We start from the raw sequence: 17,551 nt of genomic DNA, 5'->3' as shown, positions 1-17,551 counted from the left end.
CATACCTTTTGGAGGGGACCAAGAAATGAATGTCAACAGAATTGTGGACTTGGGAATTGGGAAAAAAGTACTGTTTAAAGACATATCCACTGAATTGTTAGTGAAGTCTATTACTGAGGTTGCGGGTAATCCAAAATACAAAGAGAATGTAGAGAAAGTTGCTTCACAAATTTGGGATCAAGAAACTAAACCGTTAGATCGTGCTGTTTGGTGGATTGAATATGCAATTAGACATAAAGGAGCTAAACATTTACGTTGTCCTGCCGCAGATTTACCTTGGTATAAATATTTACTTTTGGATATAATTGGGTTTGTACTCGGAGTTGTAATTTTATCATTAGTAGTAATTATTTATTTAGTTAAATATGTACTAAAAATTATTTATTCCGCAAAAATAAAACAAAAAAAATTGTAAAAGTTTCTAGTTAGTTTACATTATTTCCTTTAGTATTCCACGAAAAGTCCAAATCACACACTGGTGTTCAAAGAAGCTATATAGGCAATAAATTACGATTTTAAAAAAATTAGTGTAGGTATATAATAAGGTATTCTAAAATTAATTAACGATCTTCTTGACGAACTAATTAAAATTATTTTCGAATTTTTTTATTGCTGGCACTTATTAAATTTATTTTTATTTAAATGCCTGTTCCTGTCAAGTCAACGAGTAAAAACAAGTAGCAAAATCTTGAAATTAAGTATAAATATATTTTCTTTCTTTTCAATGAAAATGCTCATCTTGGTGAGCTGATAAAAGGTTCATTGTTTGCTACCGCGGCGCTAACATCTTAACATTATTCTCGGATAAAGAAAGTGAATAAAGTTAATTTTTGGTTCAGCCAAATAACAACCCATCATAATTCTATAACTCACTACAACTTTTATATTACCAAACTGGTAGATAGGACATTTTGATTCTTTTAAATCGAGGATTTTGATAAGTTACTTTTTTGGAAAATACATTAAATAATTAAAAGTAGACACTTCTTATGGCCTCTTAATATGTTGTTTAAAGTTCTGCGATGGTTTCCAGAAACCAGTCAAAAAACCTACCCTATTCTAACATAGAGTAACATTGTGAAATATCGCAATATGCCGTAGGATTGCGAAATATCACATTACCGTAATATTGCGAAATTTCCACGTCTTTAATTTTTTTTCAGATAAAATTTTTTAGACAAAACTAATAACATCGATCTTTAAAATAAAGTATTCAAGGAAAATTTTACACCTTGGTTAACAAGATAAATATAATATCACGAAAAAATCCTTAAAAACTACTTAAAAAAAATTTATCATTAAAACTATGATATAAATTAAATGTGCGTAAATTAGATAATAAGTATACTTATTAAGTGTTAATTAAGTATAAATAAACAAATCTATTTACACGTTAACGTGTTAAAAAATTGTTTAATAAAAATAACTTCAGATTTCAATTCAAATTATGTAAAAATCTGGTGTGAATTTCATATCTGTGACAAAAAATTGAAAGAAAAACGACCCCATTTACCCGTTTTTTTTTTTTTTATTATTCAAACAAACGTCATTTGGCGAAGAAAAATACTTTTATTTCCTCTTTGATGTAGGAGCTACAACGACAAATTCAGAAGAATTTTTGTATTTTAGACGATTAAAAGGGTTGCAATCATTTCAACCAGGACACATGCTACCCCCTTCCAAATTTACCAGACTGTATCTATTATTTATATTTTTTTAATATTTATGGATATTTTAAGGTTCCAAGTCCAAAGAGCTTCCAATGGAACGCTAATAATCCAAGGTCCGTCAGTCCGTGTGTCTGTCAGAGGGCTGTATCTCAAAAACCGCAGTATCACGATAAGAAACGGATGGCGTTTACTACAATGCTAGCATGGTATAGAGACAGCTACTATAGTAAACATTTTAGTATAAGTAATCTTACAGTATTGAATAGGGCTATCCACCAACAGTATTGTAGATATCGCCAACCAGCATGAGCCTGACGCCCATACTGTCTTGAATCGCCCGCTATAACTATTGCTAATGTTACTATTCCCTCAATACAGTACACACGCGTTATGGCGTTCACACCAATACTGACTTAGTGATATCCACAAAAAATTTCTTACCGTGTATTGCCTCTATAACAACAAACTTAAAAAAAAATACGATCTTGCTGATACAGTGCTATATTTTTACGATGGTACGGAACCCTTCGTGTGCAAGTGACATCAGTGGCGGACCTGTTTTCAAAATACCAAAAATAATTGATAAAAAAATGGATACATAAACAATTATATGTTTTTGTTTTAAATTTGAAACAATTAATTTGTGCTAGAAAACCGCCTGAAGTATAAAATAGGTAGGTAATGATTGATCCGAAACTGACTAACACTTCAAGTGACAACTAAGACTAACACTTCAAAAGATACTATTCAATACGATAACGTGTAAGCAACAAATTATTATACAATATTGATGAACAATATGAATGACAAGGCACAAAATTTTATATTTATATAGGAAATAATTTGACTTAAGAAATATCAATGTTATTAATAAACAATCACATTACTAATTACATATTTTAGAATCATAATGATGTACAGACACTCTAGTACATTGTTAGTGGCATTCAGTTTATTGTTGTGTGTTCAGTTTTCAATAAGTGCCAGAATATTAATAGTGTTACCAACGCCATCTTTAAGTCATCACCTGTTTTATCAGCCCATAATTAAAGAACTAGCATTACGAGGCCATGAGATCGTGTCAGTAACACCACATCCATTGAACGAGGAAAAATTAACAAATCTAACAGAAATCAATATTCATGAAGAAACGTATGGAGTATTTAGTGCCGCTGCATGGTTATTAGAAAGTCAAACGAAACCTGAATCTCAAATGACTAAAATAAGAAAATTTATTCCTGTAACGGGAGAAATGTTGGAGAGAATTTTAAGCTCCCCTAAAGTCAATCAACTTATCACAGATTCTCATAATCAACATTTCGATTTAGTGATAGTTGAAATGCTTGGTTATGCGAATTTCTTTGCATTTAAAGAACTCTATAATTGTCCAACAGTTGGTCTTGTATCTCTGGACGCATCTATTGATGGAATGGACGCAGTTGGGAACCCACCAGATCCCAATTACTATGCAAGTGCATTAGAGGCAAATGCTGGCCCTAATTTAAGTTTTTGGCAACGATTAGAATTATTGTGGCATACTATTGACTATCGAATATATTACTACTATGAAATTCAAAGTCTACTAGATAAAATATCAAAAAAATACTTTAAAATGAATAAAAGTACGATAGAATTTCAAAATTCTGTTGATTTAATATTGGCAAATACCAATCCAGTGTTTCATATTGCTAGACCGCATGTACCAGCTTTTATTGAAATCGGAGGATTGCATCAACGTGACCGAAAACCGCTACCACAGGTAAGTTAAATCAATTTGTACTAATGATTGCAAATCTAACAAAATGTATTTGCTGTTTAAGGATTTACAAAGTTACATGGACAAGTCATCTAAGGGAGTCGTATACTTTAGTTTGGGTTCGAATGTACAAAGCGCAAATTTACCCGAAAATATAAAAACAAGTATTATTGAAGCGTTTGAAAAATTACCATACAATGTGATTTGGAAATTCGAGAACATTACATTACCTAACAAACCAAAGAATGTTTTAATTAAACAATGGCTACCACAGCAAGATGTGTTAGATCATCCAAATCTAAAAGCTTTTGTAACACAAGGAGGGTTGCAATCTTTAGAAGAAGCTATAAAAAGTCGAGTACCAATGATTGGAATTCCTTTTGGAGCAGATCAAGAATTTAATGTGAATCGAATTGTAACCTTAGGAATCGGGAAAAAAGTACAGTTTAAAGAAATATCCACGGAATTATTAGTGAAGTCTATTACTGAGGTTGCAAGTAATCCAAAATACAAAAAGAATGTTCAGAAAGTTGCTTCACAAATTTGGGACCAACAAACTAAACCGTTAGATCGAGCTATTTGGTGGATTGAATATGTAATTAGGCATAAAGGGGCGAAACATTTGCGCTGTCCTGCCGCAGATTTACCTTGGTACAAATATTTACTTTTGGATATAATTGGATTTGTTTTAGGTGTATTAATTTTTGTTTCAACTATAGTTATTTATTTAATCAAAATTGTATTAAAATATATTTTTTCTGGTAAATCAAAATATAAACAAGAATAAAAATCACAATTGGTTTGCATAATTTCCTCCTTCAAACCAAAGTTTGCTTAAAGTTAAGATCACGATGCAACGTTGTGTTTATCAAATTTATTAAAATCTTAGATTTTACCTTTAATAAGCTATTTTTTTTAAACATTCAAATCTTTGATAGACTGTTACTTATAGCAAGGCTTCAGCAAGTGGTAAATAACTTAATGACAATTTCTCAATACTGATACATAATGTCATAAATAATGACAATTTCTCAATACACTTATGGCCGGGAAAGCCTTCAGATACAGGGTGTTTGAGAACAAAATTACATTTTTGGGAGTATTAAATTTGTGTTTAGCAAATTGGGAGCTTAAAAAAATTGAAATTTTGTTCACAAAGTATGACCTAAGGATTTTTCATGATTTAAAGATTTTTGTGATAAATTAGGAAAACCAGCGAGCCATAATCTTGTTTCAAAAAGACCACTTACACCACTGAAAATGAAAGAATTAAGTTTATTGTATAGGGAATTAAGTCAGTGGCGTAAGATATTTTTTCCAAACTGGGTTACAGAATACCTCCATCATAAAGGATCCTTTGTTCATATGTGTGCCAAATTTCTAATTTTCCTTAGCAATCGTTTTGGCAATACTCATAGAAAGGCTGTAAGTTGTATTGAGAAGTTATTATTACTTTAACGTTATCTACCAAGTCCTGCTAATATAACTTGGATTCTGTATATATCAATCCACCCTGTTTGTAGATTATTTGGAAGTAGTATCCTATGAAAATAACAAAAGATAAAAAATGAGTGTACCCAACTGCAAGGTAAGTAAAAGATCCATAAAAAAAAGCCCCATCATATTTATTTTAATATACCAAATACATTCCATATACAAACGAAAGGAGTACAACTGTGTTAGTTTTTTTCCTAAAATTTTGTCTTTTCGAGATTAAAAATAAACAAGTATATTTCACACGTAAAATCCAAAGTCTAATATTACGTATATACATACGTTTTACAATTTAATCTGATTAGCAAAATATTTTGAGACAGTAAGATGAGCTAATGAAGGCTACGATTACAATGAAAATATACAAAAAATTTTCTAAATCTTTTCGGCGAATAGTCAAAACTCTTAATTTTGATATAATTTAGATTTTTTTGAAAATATACGACAAATCTTCTAAATCCTGGCATTTTTCGGTTCAGAGTCAAAATTGATTGTGTTTTTCGGATATTTTCAATGTAATCGACCGGAGATGTTTTATAAATTATATATAATAAATACAAAAAAACAAATAAAAAAATAAAGCTAGAATGAAATTTTTTTTAATTGATGAATTTATCTTGGTTTAAAATAAATATTACTTTTCAAAATATTTTTACCATGGTTAAAAGTTTCCTGTTTGTCGGGTTAAAATTGCCCTATATATCGGATTTTATCAGACAAAATTCTGTGTGTAATTATCTTTATTTTGAAGAGAAAAATAATCTTTTAAAAAATTGTAAAACATTAGGAAAATTTTGTTACCAAATTCGATAAAAATCATTTTACTAGAGTATTTTGGCACAAAAAATAAGAAAATCGGGAGCCATTGACGATTAGACGAGCAGTGTCTAAAATATATGCTAAAATTATAAAAGAGAGGTGATATCCTGGAGCAGTTTCGTCAGACGATACATAAGAAACTTATCGCTTACTTAATCGCAAAATCGACTATGTTTCGAGTCTAGAGTCTTATTTGGTTGGGACCAAAAGCAAATCATTTGACGATTTGATGAGTGTTTTTCAAAATATCTTTGAACTCGGTCTGTGTTTTTGTATTGTAATAATTTAAAAAATTGCGGAACATTATTTTATCTCCGATTTGAATGAAAATCATTTTCTAGAGTGGTTTTAGTAGAGTAATTTTGACACAAAAATTAAAAAATCAGGCCACATTGACGATTGGGACCGTAGTGTCTAAAATATGAGTAGGTAGTATCAACATCACACAAAAATTCAAATATCAGGCCACTTACCGAGTAGGCGAGTAGTAACTAAAATTTAGTAGTATCAAAATCATGAAAGACGATAGGTCAGCAACTTATCGCTAAATGGCAAAATCTACCATATTTCGAGCCTGGATTATTTAGGTAAACCAAAACAATTCATTTGACGATTAGATTTGTGTTTTTCGAAATACCTCTAAAACCACTCTGTATTTTTGTATTTTAATAATTCAAAAAAATTGTGAAACATTATTCCAATTTGAATAAAAAGCATTTTCAAGAGTAAGTTTGACCTAAAATTTTTTTAAAAATCCTGCTTGAATTCGTAGTTTTGCAGATGCTACCCAAAATCGTACATAAAGAGCGAAAAATAATTTTTTAATATAAACATTTCTCGGATCGCAACTACATATGTCTTCGCTACTATGCAAAGAGAAAAATTTTTACCACACTCCTCTAACAAGTGTTAATAACTCATAGCATAATCTAAAAGATAGCAGATACGCAATGAATTTTTATGTCATTAATTTAATAATAGAATTTTTTTATCTTTTGTGAATAATTGTTAAAAAATATTTGATAAAAATCTCTTTAAATATTACAAAACATTCCAAATTTTGGTCATAGAAGTAAAAATTATTGAAAAGTGATTCTTAGATTTTAAAAAAAATGTGTGGTAAATTAAGTACATTGTTTATATCTTTATTGTTTGTAAATTTCACAATAAGTGCACGAATATTAATAGTTATGACGACACCCTCATTAAGTCATCATCTATTTTATCGACCAATAATTAAGGAACTCTCATTACGGGGTCATGATGTGGTGTCTATATCGGCCGATCCAATAAAGGATCCAACTTTAACGAATTTAACAGAAATCGATGTACACGATGAGGCATATGGAGCGGTTAGTGTCGCTGAATGGTTAGAAGCAAGTCAGTCAGTACCCGAATCTCAAATGGCTAAAATAAAACAATTCAAAAATTTTTTTATTCGAATGCATGATAAGATTTTCGATGCACCAAAAGTAAAACAACTTATTAAAAATTCAAATAAGGAACATTTCGATTTACTTATTATTGAAATGTTGAGCAACTCGCACTTATTAGCATTTAAAGAGCTTTATAATTGCCCTGCAATCGGTATTGTATCAATGGATACAAATATGGATGGATTAGATGCTGTTGGAAATCCACCGGATCCTAATTATAATGGAGCACTCCTTGAAATAAGTGGACCAAATTTAAGTTTTTGGGAGCGGTTAAGATTAGTTTGGCATAATTTTGAATTCAGAATATATTCACATTTTACGTATGATTCTCTGTTGAATGAATTAGTTAGAAAACACTTTAAAACGGTAAAAACAGATGTGAGGAAATTGGACGAATCAATAGATTTGATAATGACCAACACTAATCCAATATTTCATATTGCAAAACCTCATGTTCCTGCTCACATCGAAATTGGCGGTTTGCACCAACGTGAAAGAAAACCATTACCACAGGTGAGTGATATTTTGTAGTCGATAGCATAAGTAATAATCGCAATATTTCCGGTATAAAATATTGAGACAAAATATACAAAACTTTGTTAGGTTATCTTTTGTTGGATTCAGCTGATCATTTAAAATATGGGATGTGTCATAATGACCACAACGAGGCAACTTACTGTTATAAAGCATAAAGCTCCGATTGATAAACCGAGTGCGTTAGACATTTCCGTACATTCCCGTCTCAATAAAATCTAAAATATTTCGTTTCCAGTATAAGATATGCTAAAATATGTTTTCTCTTTTGAGTGATTTGGCTGCAGTAAATTATTTTTATATTTATTTTAATTTCTTAGGATTTAAAACAGTACTTGGATAATTCAAAGAAAGGGGTAGTTTACTTTAGTTTGGGCTCAAATGTCCAAAGCGGAAATTTACCTACAGAAACAAGAAAAATGATTCTAAGAGCTTTTGAACAGTTACCGTATAATGTTATATGGAAATGGGAAAGTAATAATCTCGCTGATAAACCAAAGAATGTTTTGCTCAAAAAATGGCTGCCACAACAAGACGTCTTAGGTATATACTATTAGATTCGAAAAATTAAGTTTTCAACCCCATGGCGGCAAAATATAAATCAATATGTTAGTTACAGAGCGCGCTTCTTGTCATTAAACTTTCATGATTTATTTCATTTCAAATTAAACAGACTCAGTGGTCGAGCGGTCTAAGGCGTTAGTCTTGGATCGGTTGGCTACTTGACTGGGAGGTTACGGGTTCGAATCCGGGCAGCGGCAGTATGAACAAATTATAATTAATGGGGGTGCAGAATTGATCACATTATTGTCGCTTGGATAAGAACGAAGTAACCGATTCCACCCACATCATAAAATGTAATTGTATATATGTACTTAAAATAACTAAAGATTAACAAATAATGATATGGGTGACCTTTGTTAAGGCATATGTCAGAAAAACGTTAGGTTAAACCTCATTATTTTGATTGTTGTATGTAAAATTATCTCAAAATTACTAATATTAGCTCTTAACTAAGTCGCCAGATAGAGAATCTCTTTGCTGGAAAGTCCAATGCGCATAAAATTTTCAACAGTAAATTTAAAATTAAGAATCAATCTTTTAGATCATCCAAACGTTCTTGCATTTGTGACACAAGGAGGTTTACAATCTATAGAAGAATCTATAAGCAGTCGAGTCCCAATGATTGGAATTCCATTTGGAGGAGATCAAGAATTTAATGTTCGAAGAATCGTAGATTTAGAAATTGGAAAACGCTTAGACTTGAAAGACTTAACAACTGAATTATTAAAAGAATCCATAATCGATATTGCAACAAACCAGAAATACAAGAAAAATATAAATAATATAGCTTCTTTGATTTGGGATCAAGAAACTAAGCCGTTAAATAGGGCTATCTGGTGGATTGAATATGTAATCAGACATAAAGGTGCCAAGCATTTACGTAGCCCTGCCGCAGATTTACCTTGGCATAAATATTTATTGTTAGACATAATTGGATTTGTATTAAGTGTTTCTATTTTAATTTTAGCAGCATTTATTTATTTATTAAAAATTTTATTAAAGTATATTGTTTTTGGAAAACCGAAATACAAAAAAGAATAAAATTATTAAAAAAGCTCATTTTTTTCAATCTAATTCCATTACATGAAACTTGGACTGTCCCTACATTTACCTGTTGAAGTATGTGTTTATGCCCATATAATACACTATTGAAACTTTTTAGTAAAAATTAATCACCGGCACCTCTCAAAGGACAAAAATCCTTGATTTGCCTGCCTTGCATCGACAGCTGGGTACGCATATACCCACAAAACAGTATAACTAGTTTTATTTGTCTATTTCGAGCCATTCGCTATTTCGAGCCAACGAATGTTTATTTATTATTGAAAGCCATGCTCTGTCTTTTTTGTAGGAAAGAGTACCGTGTATGGTCACACAATAAAGTAATTATTTATTTACTCATAAACGAAATACAAATACTTAAAAATTTTTAAGTATAATATTTTGCCATAATATCGCAGAATTAAATTAAATTTTTTAAATCTAATGATGATTTGATCATTTAATCAAACATTGCTAAATCATTTTGTAGATAAATATTTTATTTAAATAGTTGTTGCTTATCATAAATTATGTACAAATCTCAAGTAATTGTTTCAACATGTACGTTAAATTAATTACATTGTTGTGTTTAGTGCAAATAACAATTAGTGCAAGGATTTTAATTTGTTTACCATCACCGTCATTAAGCCACCATCTGTTTTATCGACCGATAATAAAAGAACTATCCATACGAGGTCATGATGTTGTTTCAATTTCACCAGATCCAATAAACGACCCAACATTAACAAACCTTACAGAAATCGATATTCATGAAGAAACGTATGGGGCATTTAGTGTTACACAATGGTTACAAGATTGCCAAACAGAACCAGAATCTCAACTGAACCAATTCAGAAAATATACACCACAATTAATAAAAATGGCTGAACGAATGCTTGAATCGCCCAAAGTAAAAGCATTGATTTCAAATAAAAATGAAAAATTTGATTTGTTTATCATTGAAATGGTTGGATATAGTTATTTATTTGCATTTGGGGAACATTTTAGCTGTCCGGTTATAGGTCTTTCGTCATTGGATACAACCATTGACGGAATGGATGCTGTCGGAAATCCTCCAGATCCAAATTATTATGGGAGTTTTCTTGTAAAAGGAGGTCCAAATTTAAGCTTTTGGGAACGTTTAGAAATGCTTAGATTTCTAATTGAATACAGAAAGTATTACTTTTTCGAATACTTGCCCGTGTTAAATAGAATAGCGCAAAATTATTTTAATATAAAAACTAAAAATATGTGGGAGCTTCAAAAGAATGTTGATTTGCTATTAGCTAACACAAATCCAGTTTTTCATATTCCCAAGCCTCATGTACCAAACTACATTGAAATTGGTGGATTACATGAACGAGAAAAAAAGCCACTACCACAGGTAAGTACAAACAAAAAAACACTAATTACGTCAAATTCTAACAAAAATTTTGATTCTAGGAATTAAAAACTTTTTTGGACAATTCACCCCAAGGTGTGGTTTACTTTAGTTTGGGTTCGAATGTACAAAGTGGAAATTTGCCGGAAAATACAAGAAAAAGTATTATAGAAGCATTTAAACAATTGCCGTACAACGTAATCTGGAAATGGGAAAACAGTACTTTAGCCGATAAACCAAAAAATGTTTTAATTAAGAAATGGCTGCCACAGCAAGACGTGCTCGATCATCAAAATATAAAAGCGTTTGTAACACAAGGAGGGCTTCAGTCTTTGGAAGAAGCTATACGTAGTCGAGTACCAATGATTGGGATTCCATTTGGTGGCGATCAAGAATTCAATGTTGATAGAATTGTGACATTAGAAGTTGGAAGGGAAATAAAATTCAAAGACATAACTACTGAATTGTTAGTAGAGTCCATATCAGATGTTGCAAGTAATCCGAAATATAAAGAAAATGTTAATAAACTTGCGTCACAAATTTGGGATCAAGAAACCAAACCTCTGGATCGTGCAATCTGGTGGATCGAATATGTTATAAGACATAAAGGAGCTAAACATTTACGCAGTCCCGCCGCAGATTTACCTTGGCATAAATATTTATTGTTGGATGTTATTGGATTTTTATTGGGCGTTTTACTACTAATTTTAGTAACCGTTATTTACGTATTGAGAATTTTAATGAAATATGTTGTTTCTATCAAATCGAAATATAAAAAAGAATAAATTTTATATGTTTTAAATAATTTACGGTCCTTTGTGTACAGTTAGCTAAGGTATTTAGCTAAAAGTGTAGTTCCACTTCAAAATCCTTTGTTCTCATTTTAACTTAACTTTGTAATACTTCTACTATACGACCAGGATTTTATTTGGATCCATTGGAGGTACAGTCGTGAGGAGAGTCAGGTGCAAATAGGTAGTATTTTCTGCTATGTGCGTGCACGGCGCACATACATGAATATTAAACCATCATTAACCAACATAAAGATATAGTTTTATTCCCAAATCGGTGTACCTACTGATGCAAAGCAATGATATTTAGCTTGTCGTTGGCGGTTATATATAAATAGCACTTAAAAATCATCGCTTTTCACATTTTTCGATCCCAAACACTATAAAGCAGACACGCGATATATAAAAAACTACGAAAAGTAAATAATGAATAATAATAATAAGCACGACAATTGTCACAAGCTGCGCAAAAAGATGCGCGTTTATCAATGTACGAATGAGAAACAGGTTGTCTGCATTCTATATAATAATAATTCTGAAAATTTTAGGAGGGGGGTTTGCCTGATTAATGAAATAAATGACTTCAAATGTAGGTATATTTAACAGAGGTCTTATGGGAAAACGAAAGATGGATGATGGTTTTCATAGATTTCATATTTTAGATAGTTTACCGACGAGGGCGCTAATTAGGTGCAAATTTTATAGTATGTATTAATATAGGAATATCAGTAATGTGTGTGTGGCTTTTTAAAAGTGTATATCTTTTTTTATTTGCGTGACATCAAAGAACAAACGATTGCCTCATCAACACTGTCTGGTTAAACATGGTATTTCAATAATTAACTCAGTCAATTGTTTGTTTTCGCTTGTTTTTTTGCCTTTGAATAAATTTACGTAAAAACATTATTTTGAACGAACTAATATACAATCACAGGAAGATTTTCAAGTTTATATTTAGTGTTATTATTATTATTATTTTAAATCTCTAAATATGATTCATGTGAAATATAATAAATACATAATAAAAAAGTCAATTTTATAAGTCTAATGATGATGGTAAGATATGACTGGCAAGAAAAGAAATATGCTAAATCATAAGTAATTTAATCAAACTCTACTAAATCATTAAAATGTGACTATAAATATTTTGTTTAAATAGTCAGTTGCTTATCACAAAATTTGTATTTAATCTCAAGTAATTGATTCAAAATGTACATTAAACTAATTACATTGTTGTGTTTAGTGCAAATAACAATCAGTGCAAGGATTTTAATTTGCTTACCATCACCATCATTAAGCCATCATCTGTTTTATCGACCAATAATAAAAGAACTATCTTTACGAGGTCATGATGTTGTTTCAATATCACCGGATCCAATAAACGACCCAACATTAACAAACCTTACAGAAATCGATGTTCATGAAGAAACGTATGGAGGATTTAGTGTTACACAATGGTTGGAACAATGTCAAACAGATCCATCATCTCCCCTGGATCAATTCAGGAAATTTATACCACAATTAATGAAAATGGCTCAACGAATGTTTGAATCGCCCAAAGTTAAAGCATTGATCACGAATAAAAACGAAAAATTTGATTTATTTATTCTTGAAATGGTTGGACATCATTACTTATTTGCGTTTGGGGAACATTTTAATTGTCCGGTTATAGGTGTTTCGTCGTTGGAAACAGCTGTCGATGGCATGGATGCTATCGGAAATCCTCCAGATCCCAATTATTATGGAGGTTTCCTTGTAAAGGGAGGTCCGAACTTAAGCTTTTGGGAACGTTTGGAAATGTTAAGGTTTCACATTGAATATAGAAAATTCTACCATTTCGAATTCATGCCTCATTTCAATAGATTAGTGGAAACTTATTTCAATATAAAAACTAAAAATATGTGGGAGCTTCAAAAGAATGTTGATTTGCTATTAGCTAACACAAATCCAGTTTTTCATATTCCCAAGCCTCATGTACCAAACTACATTGAAATTGGTGGATTACATGAACGAGAAAAAAAGCCACTACCACAGGTAAGTACAAACAAAAAAACACCAATTACGTCAAATTCTAACAAAAATTTTGATTCTAGGAATTAAAAACTTTTTTGGATAATTCACCCCAAGGTGTGGTTTACTTTAGTTTGGGTTCGAATGTACAAAGTGGAAATTTGCCGGAAAATACAAGAAAAAGTATTATAGAAGCATTTAAACAATTGCCGTATAACGTGATCTGGAAATGGGAAAGTAGTTCTTTAGCCGATAAACCAAAAAATGTTTTAATTAAAAAATGGCTGCCACAGCAAGACGTGTTAGATCATCCAAATATAAAAGCGTTTGTAACACAAGGAGGGCTTCAATCTTTGGAGGAAGCTATACGTACTCGAGTACCAATGATTGGAATTCCATTTGGTGGCGATCAAGAATTTAATGTTGACAGAATTGTGACATTAGGAATTGGAAGAGAAGTACAATTCAGAGACATAACTACTGAACTGTTAGTAGAGTCAATCACAGATGTTGCAAGTAATCCAAAATATAAAGACAATGTAAAGGAAGTTGCTTCACAAATTTGGGATCAAGAGACCAAACCATTAGATCGGGCCATATGGTGGATCGAATATGTAATTAGACATAAAGGAGCTAAACATTTACGCAGTCCTGCTGCAGATTTACCTTGGTATAAATATTTACTTTTAGATATAATTGGGTTTGTCTTGGGTGTTATAGTTTTATCATTAGTAGTAATTATTTATTTAGTTAAAATTGTATTAAGAATTATTTATTCAAAAAAAATAAAACATAAAAAATTGTAAAAGAAGGTTTCTAGTTAATTTACGTTATTTCCTTGAGTATCTCTCGAAATCTATTTCGTAAAAATGCTTTCGAAATATTTTTACTTTATAAACCACATTTATTGCACCATATTATGAGGAAAGTGAAGGAAACATTAAAATTACTCCCGTATTTCGGTTTCAAGAACAATTTATTCAATTTCCATTATTACTACAATCGATTACTGATTCTCGAAACCCTTAAATCATCATCTGGAGGTCGTGAAATGGATTTACAATACACCTCATGCCACTCTGTTAACCATCGATACACTGTAAACGTCTATATTTTCGGGAAAAAATAACTAATGACAGCGTGGTCACTGTAAAACATAAATATAAGCCTCAAATATTATTTCCGATTCGGAATTGAAGTCAAACATTTATTGTTCATCTCATTCACACAACTTCTGATATTTTACCAATAAAAAAATTACAACAAACCTTGAAAATTCTTTATAAATATAATAAAATAATTAAATTAATTATATACAATAGGAATAGCATGTCAGAATTTATAGGACCTTGAAATTCAATGAAAGAAAAAAAATCAACAAATAAGTGTTTGTCTAGAAAACAAAACACTTAAATTTTTTATCTTATCTTCAAAGACGATATTATGTAGGGTACAGCCGGCAGAAAATGAGAATATATTAATAGTCTAGGCGCCCATAACCAAAAAGGCACCTACATCGAACAACTCAAAATTTAAAAGTGGAAGTGACTTAAAAGAATGTAAAAAAGCATATTACGCTCGACAAACTAGCAAAAATTAGTTAATTTTATTTTTTTAAATTTTTGAACTTAGATAAAACAATGATTTCTTCTCTAAAACACCATACAATTTGTAATTTGCTACATTTTGCTAATTAACTTCTGACATACTTTTGTTTTAAATTATTTTCCTATGAAAATTCAATTCATAACATTTATTATATAACTTTTTTGTAAACTAAAATCTATCCTAGACCTCTTCATACTCACCTAGACTTTCAGACCTGATAGCTCAACTAACCAATTTCGTTCGCGGTATGTCTAGGGTAGCGAGTTCGATTCCCGCCGTCACAAAAAAAATTAATTTAATTAATAGTTGTGATGGGCTGGTGTAGTGCATGATATATGCATGAAGGAGCACTCAGCCTCTAAAAATAATTGAGGGTAAATGAAATTTCCAGCGGAGAAAGTGGTAAAACATATATGGTATCATAATGGGCTCCATGGCCTGAGCGTGTCCTTCGTGGACAGCCAATATAACCTAACCTAATATAACCTAGCCTTGACTTTTAGCAACGGCGGTGATTTCCGTTTACTTACTTTGACAGTAAATTTTATCCGGCTATTTTATCACACAACGCTCTTCCAAATAGAAAATAGCTTCAAATATATCCATTTAGCTAAACTTGTCTAGGTATCAAGTTGCTTTAGATGAAATTTGGAAATGAAATTTTGAAATTTAGTTTAGTACACTTTGAACGGACCTTTAAGAGCGGCCTGTATTATTGCATTTCTATGATGATTCAATTCAAAACATAATGTTTAAATCAAACAACAATAAATAAAAATATTATTGTATTTATCAAACTATAAACAATAAAATAATCATTGACGTATTAACAATATATATTGAAAAATGTTTCCGATATGAATTTTTACTATTTCCTTACTATGAATTTTCACATAAACATTGAATCACAAAATGAAAATATTATATATACAATATGTCATAATATATTTATTTTTAAAGGTCCTTATATCATATTTCAGGTTATATGCCTGCCTTCGCACCATTTACTATTAAATATTAATATTTTGTGAATATAAAGAGATATGATGATTATGGTATCATATATTCGAGGGTTTAGCAATCAAGTATCTGATATCGATTCGATAAGATTTGATAGCAAGATTTAATAGTGCTTAACGTATGACATAACGATTTTCATTTTAATATATATTTTAAACAAGTGATGATCGAAATTTTAAGTAATCATTATTCAATAATTTTCATCCGAAATTTTTGTTGAAGACATTTATTTTGATCCAAAATAATCTAATCGTCGAATTAGCTGCATTTTCATGATATTATATAAAGTCCTTATTACCCTAAATAATTCAGAGGGGGTGATATTCAAGCTTTATATTCTAGAATTTTAAGCGTACATTATTCTGTAAGTATTAAACTTACCAAAAAAAACAAGTGAAAACAAACAATTGATTGAGTTAATTGTGTAAATACCTGCATAGTAAGTGTTGAATGTCAGTGCTTGAATTATTTTTAAAAAAAATTAGAAAGGTTTAAACCAACACAATTCGGACAACAGAAAATTCGTTTTTTTTTTTTTTTTTAGTATCTTTTACAAGACCTCTAGTTTTGTATCTTTTATAGTTTTTGAGAAAATGGACACCAAAGTTTTATTCTAATTTGCCCCCTCGTGGGTAAACAATGATGTTTACGAAAAAATGTCTCTCAAACGGTTTATAAGAACTAATTGAACTTTGTTGCCCATTTACGAAATCACTTTTTACGTCCGATGAGCACGCGGTATAAATTTCAGCTTGATATATCTTTTCGTTTTTAAGTTAGCGGACATAATCATATTAGCGGACGAACATATGGACAGACGAACGGACAAACGGAAATGGCCTAATAATTAAATAATTTTATGAACCCAACGATATTTAACGAGCCCTTAATCGAATTCGATGCGACTGGTTTAAAACGCCATAGGACTTTGCAGCTTAAAAATATTTGGTAAGAAATTCATGATTTCTGTTTCGTTCGATGGAATCTGTACGTTTTTTAAGTTTTACATCATTTTGGGTTCCTCATAGTTGGCAAACGTATTATGTAAACTTGACACACAAAAGGAAAGCTCTTTATTCACGCACCTTTCACATATTTTCGAGGAAAAACTCTATGTGCGCAAACATCCTCCAGAAAAACAAGCTCCTAAAGAGGATTGTTTCGGATCGACAAACTTACTTCATTCCTTTAAAATTTAATCTTGTCGACAGAAAATCCCTTCTATCTAGCTCTTTTTATCACTGAATAAGCTACAATAGTACTTAAATCGCTGTATCCAAATTAGAATGACTTTTTTAAAATTTTATACAATCATTAGAAAGATTTTGGTCAACCATTATGGATGAATATAAAGTGAATAAAATGGCAAAGCATTGTATTTATACAAACTTAGTGTATTTGGGTTTATATATATTTTATATATGAAA

General features: G+C 30.7%; 2 protein-coding genes across 2 annotated transcripts in view; one reads left to right on the top strand and one right to left on the bottom strand.

The window, feature by feature from the left end:
- LOC123301122 (chromosome transmission fidelity protein 18 homolog) overlaps positions 1–17,551 on the bottom strand; it is a 77,474-nt gene that overhangs the window by 29,287 nt on the left and 30,636 nt on the right. The gene's annotated exons all lie outside the window — the stretch shown is intronic.
- On the top strand, positions 9,856–11,837 carry LOC123300728 (UDP-glycosyltransferase UGT5-like). Its single transcript, XM_044883358.1, has 2 exons — positions 9,856–10,698; positions 10,758–11,837. Exons 1-2 carry the CDS (start codon positions 9,874–9,876, stop codon positions 11,478–11,480), a joined length of 1,548 nt encoding a protein of 515 aa, XP_044739293.1. The 5' UTR covers positions 9,856–9,873; the 3' UTR covers positions 11,481–11,837.

The sequence above is a fragment of the Chrysoperla carnea genome, chromosome 5, assembly GCF_905475395.1.
Source record: "Chrysoperla carnea chromosome 5, inChrCarn1.1, whole genome shotgun sequence".
In the NCBI taxonomy this organism is placed as follows: domain Eukaryota; kingdom Metazoa; phylum Arthropoda; class Insecta; order Neuroptera; family Chrysopidae; genus Chrysoperla; species Chrysoperla carnea.
The sequence above is the reverse complement of the archived record's forward strand: the minus strand, read 5'-3'. Positions and strand labels throughout refer to the sequence as shown.

Coding starts and splice junctions, on each gene's coding strand:
- LOC123300728 (XM_044883358.1), top strand. CDS start 9,874: ATGTACGTTAAATTAATTACATTGTTGTGTTTAGTGCAAATAACAATT. Junction 10,699..10,757: donor AAAAAAAGCCACTACCACAG/GTAAGTACAAAC, acceptor TTTTGATTCTAG/GAATTAAAAACTTTTTTGGA.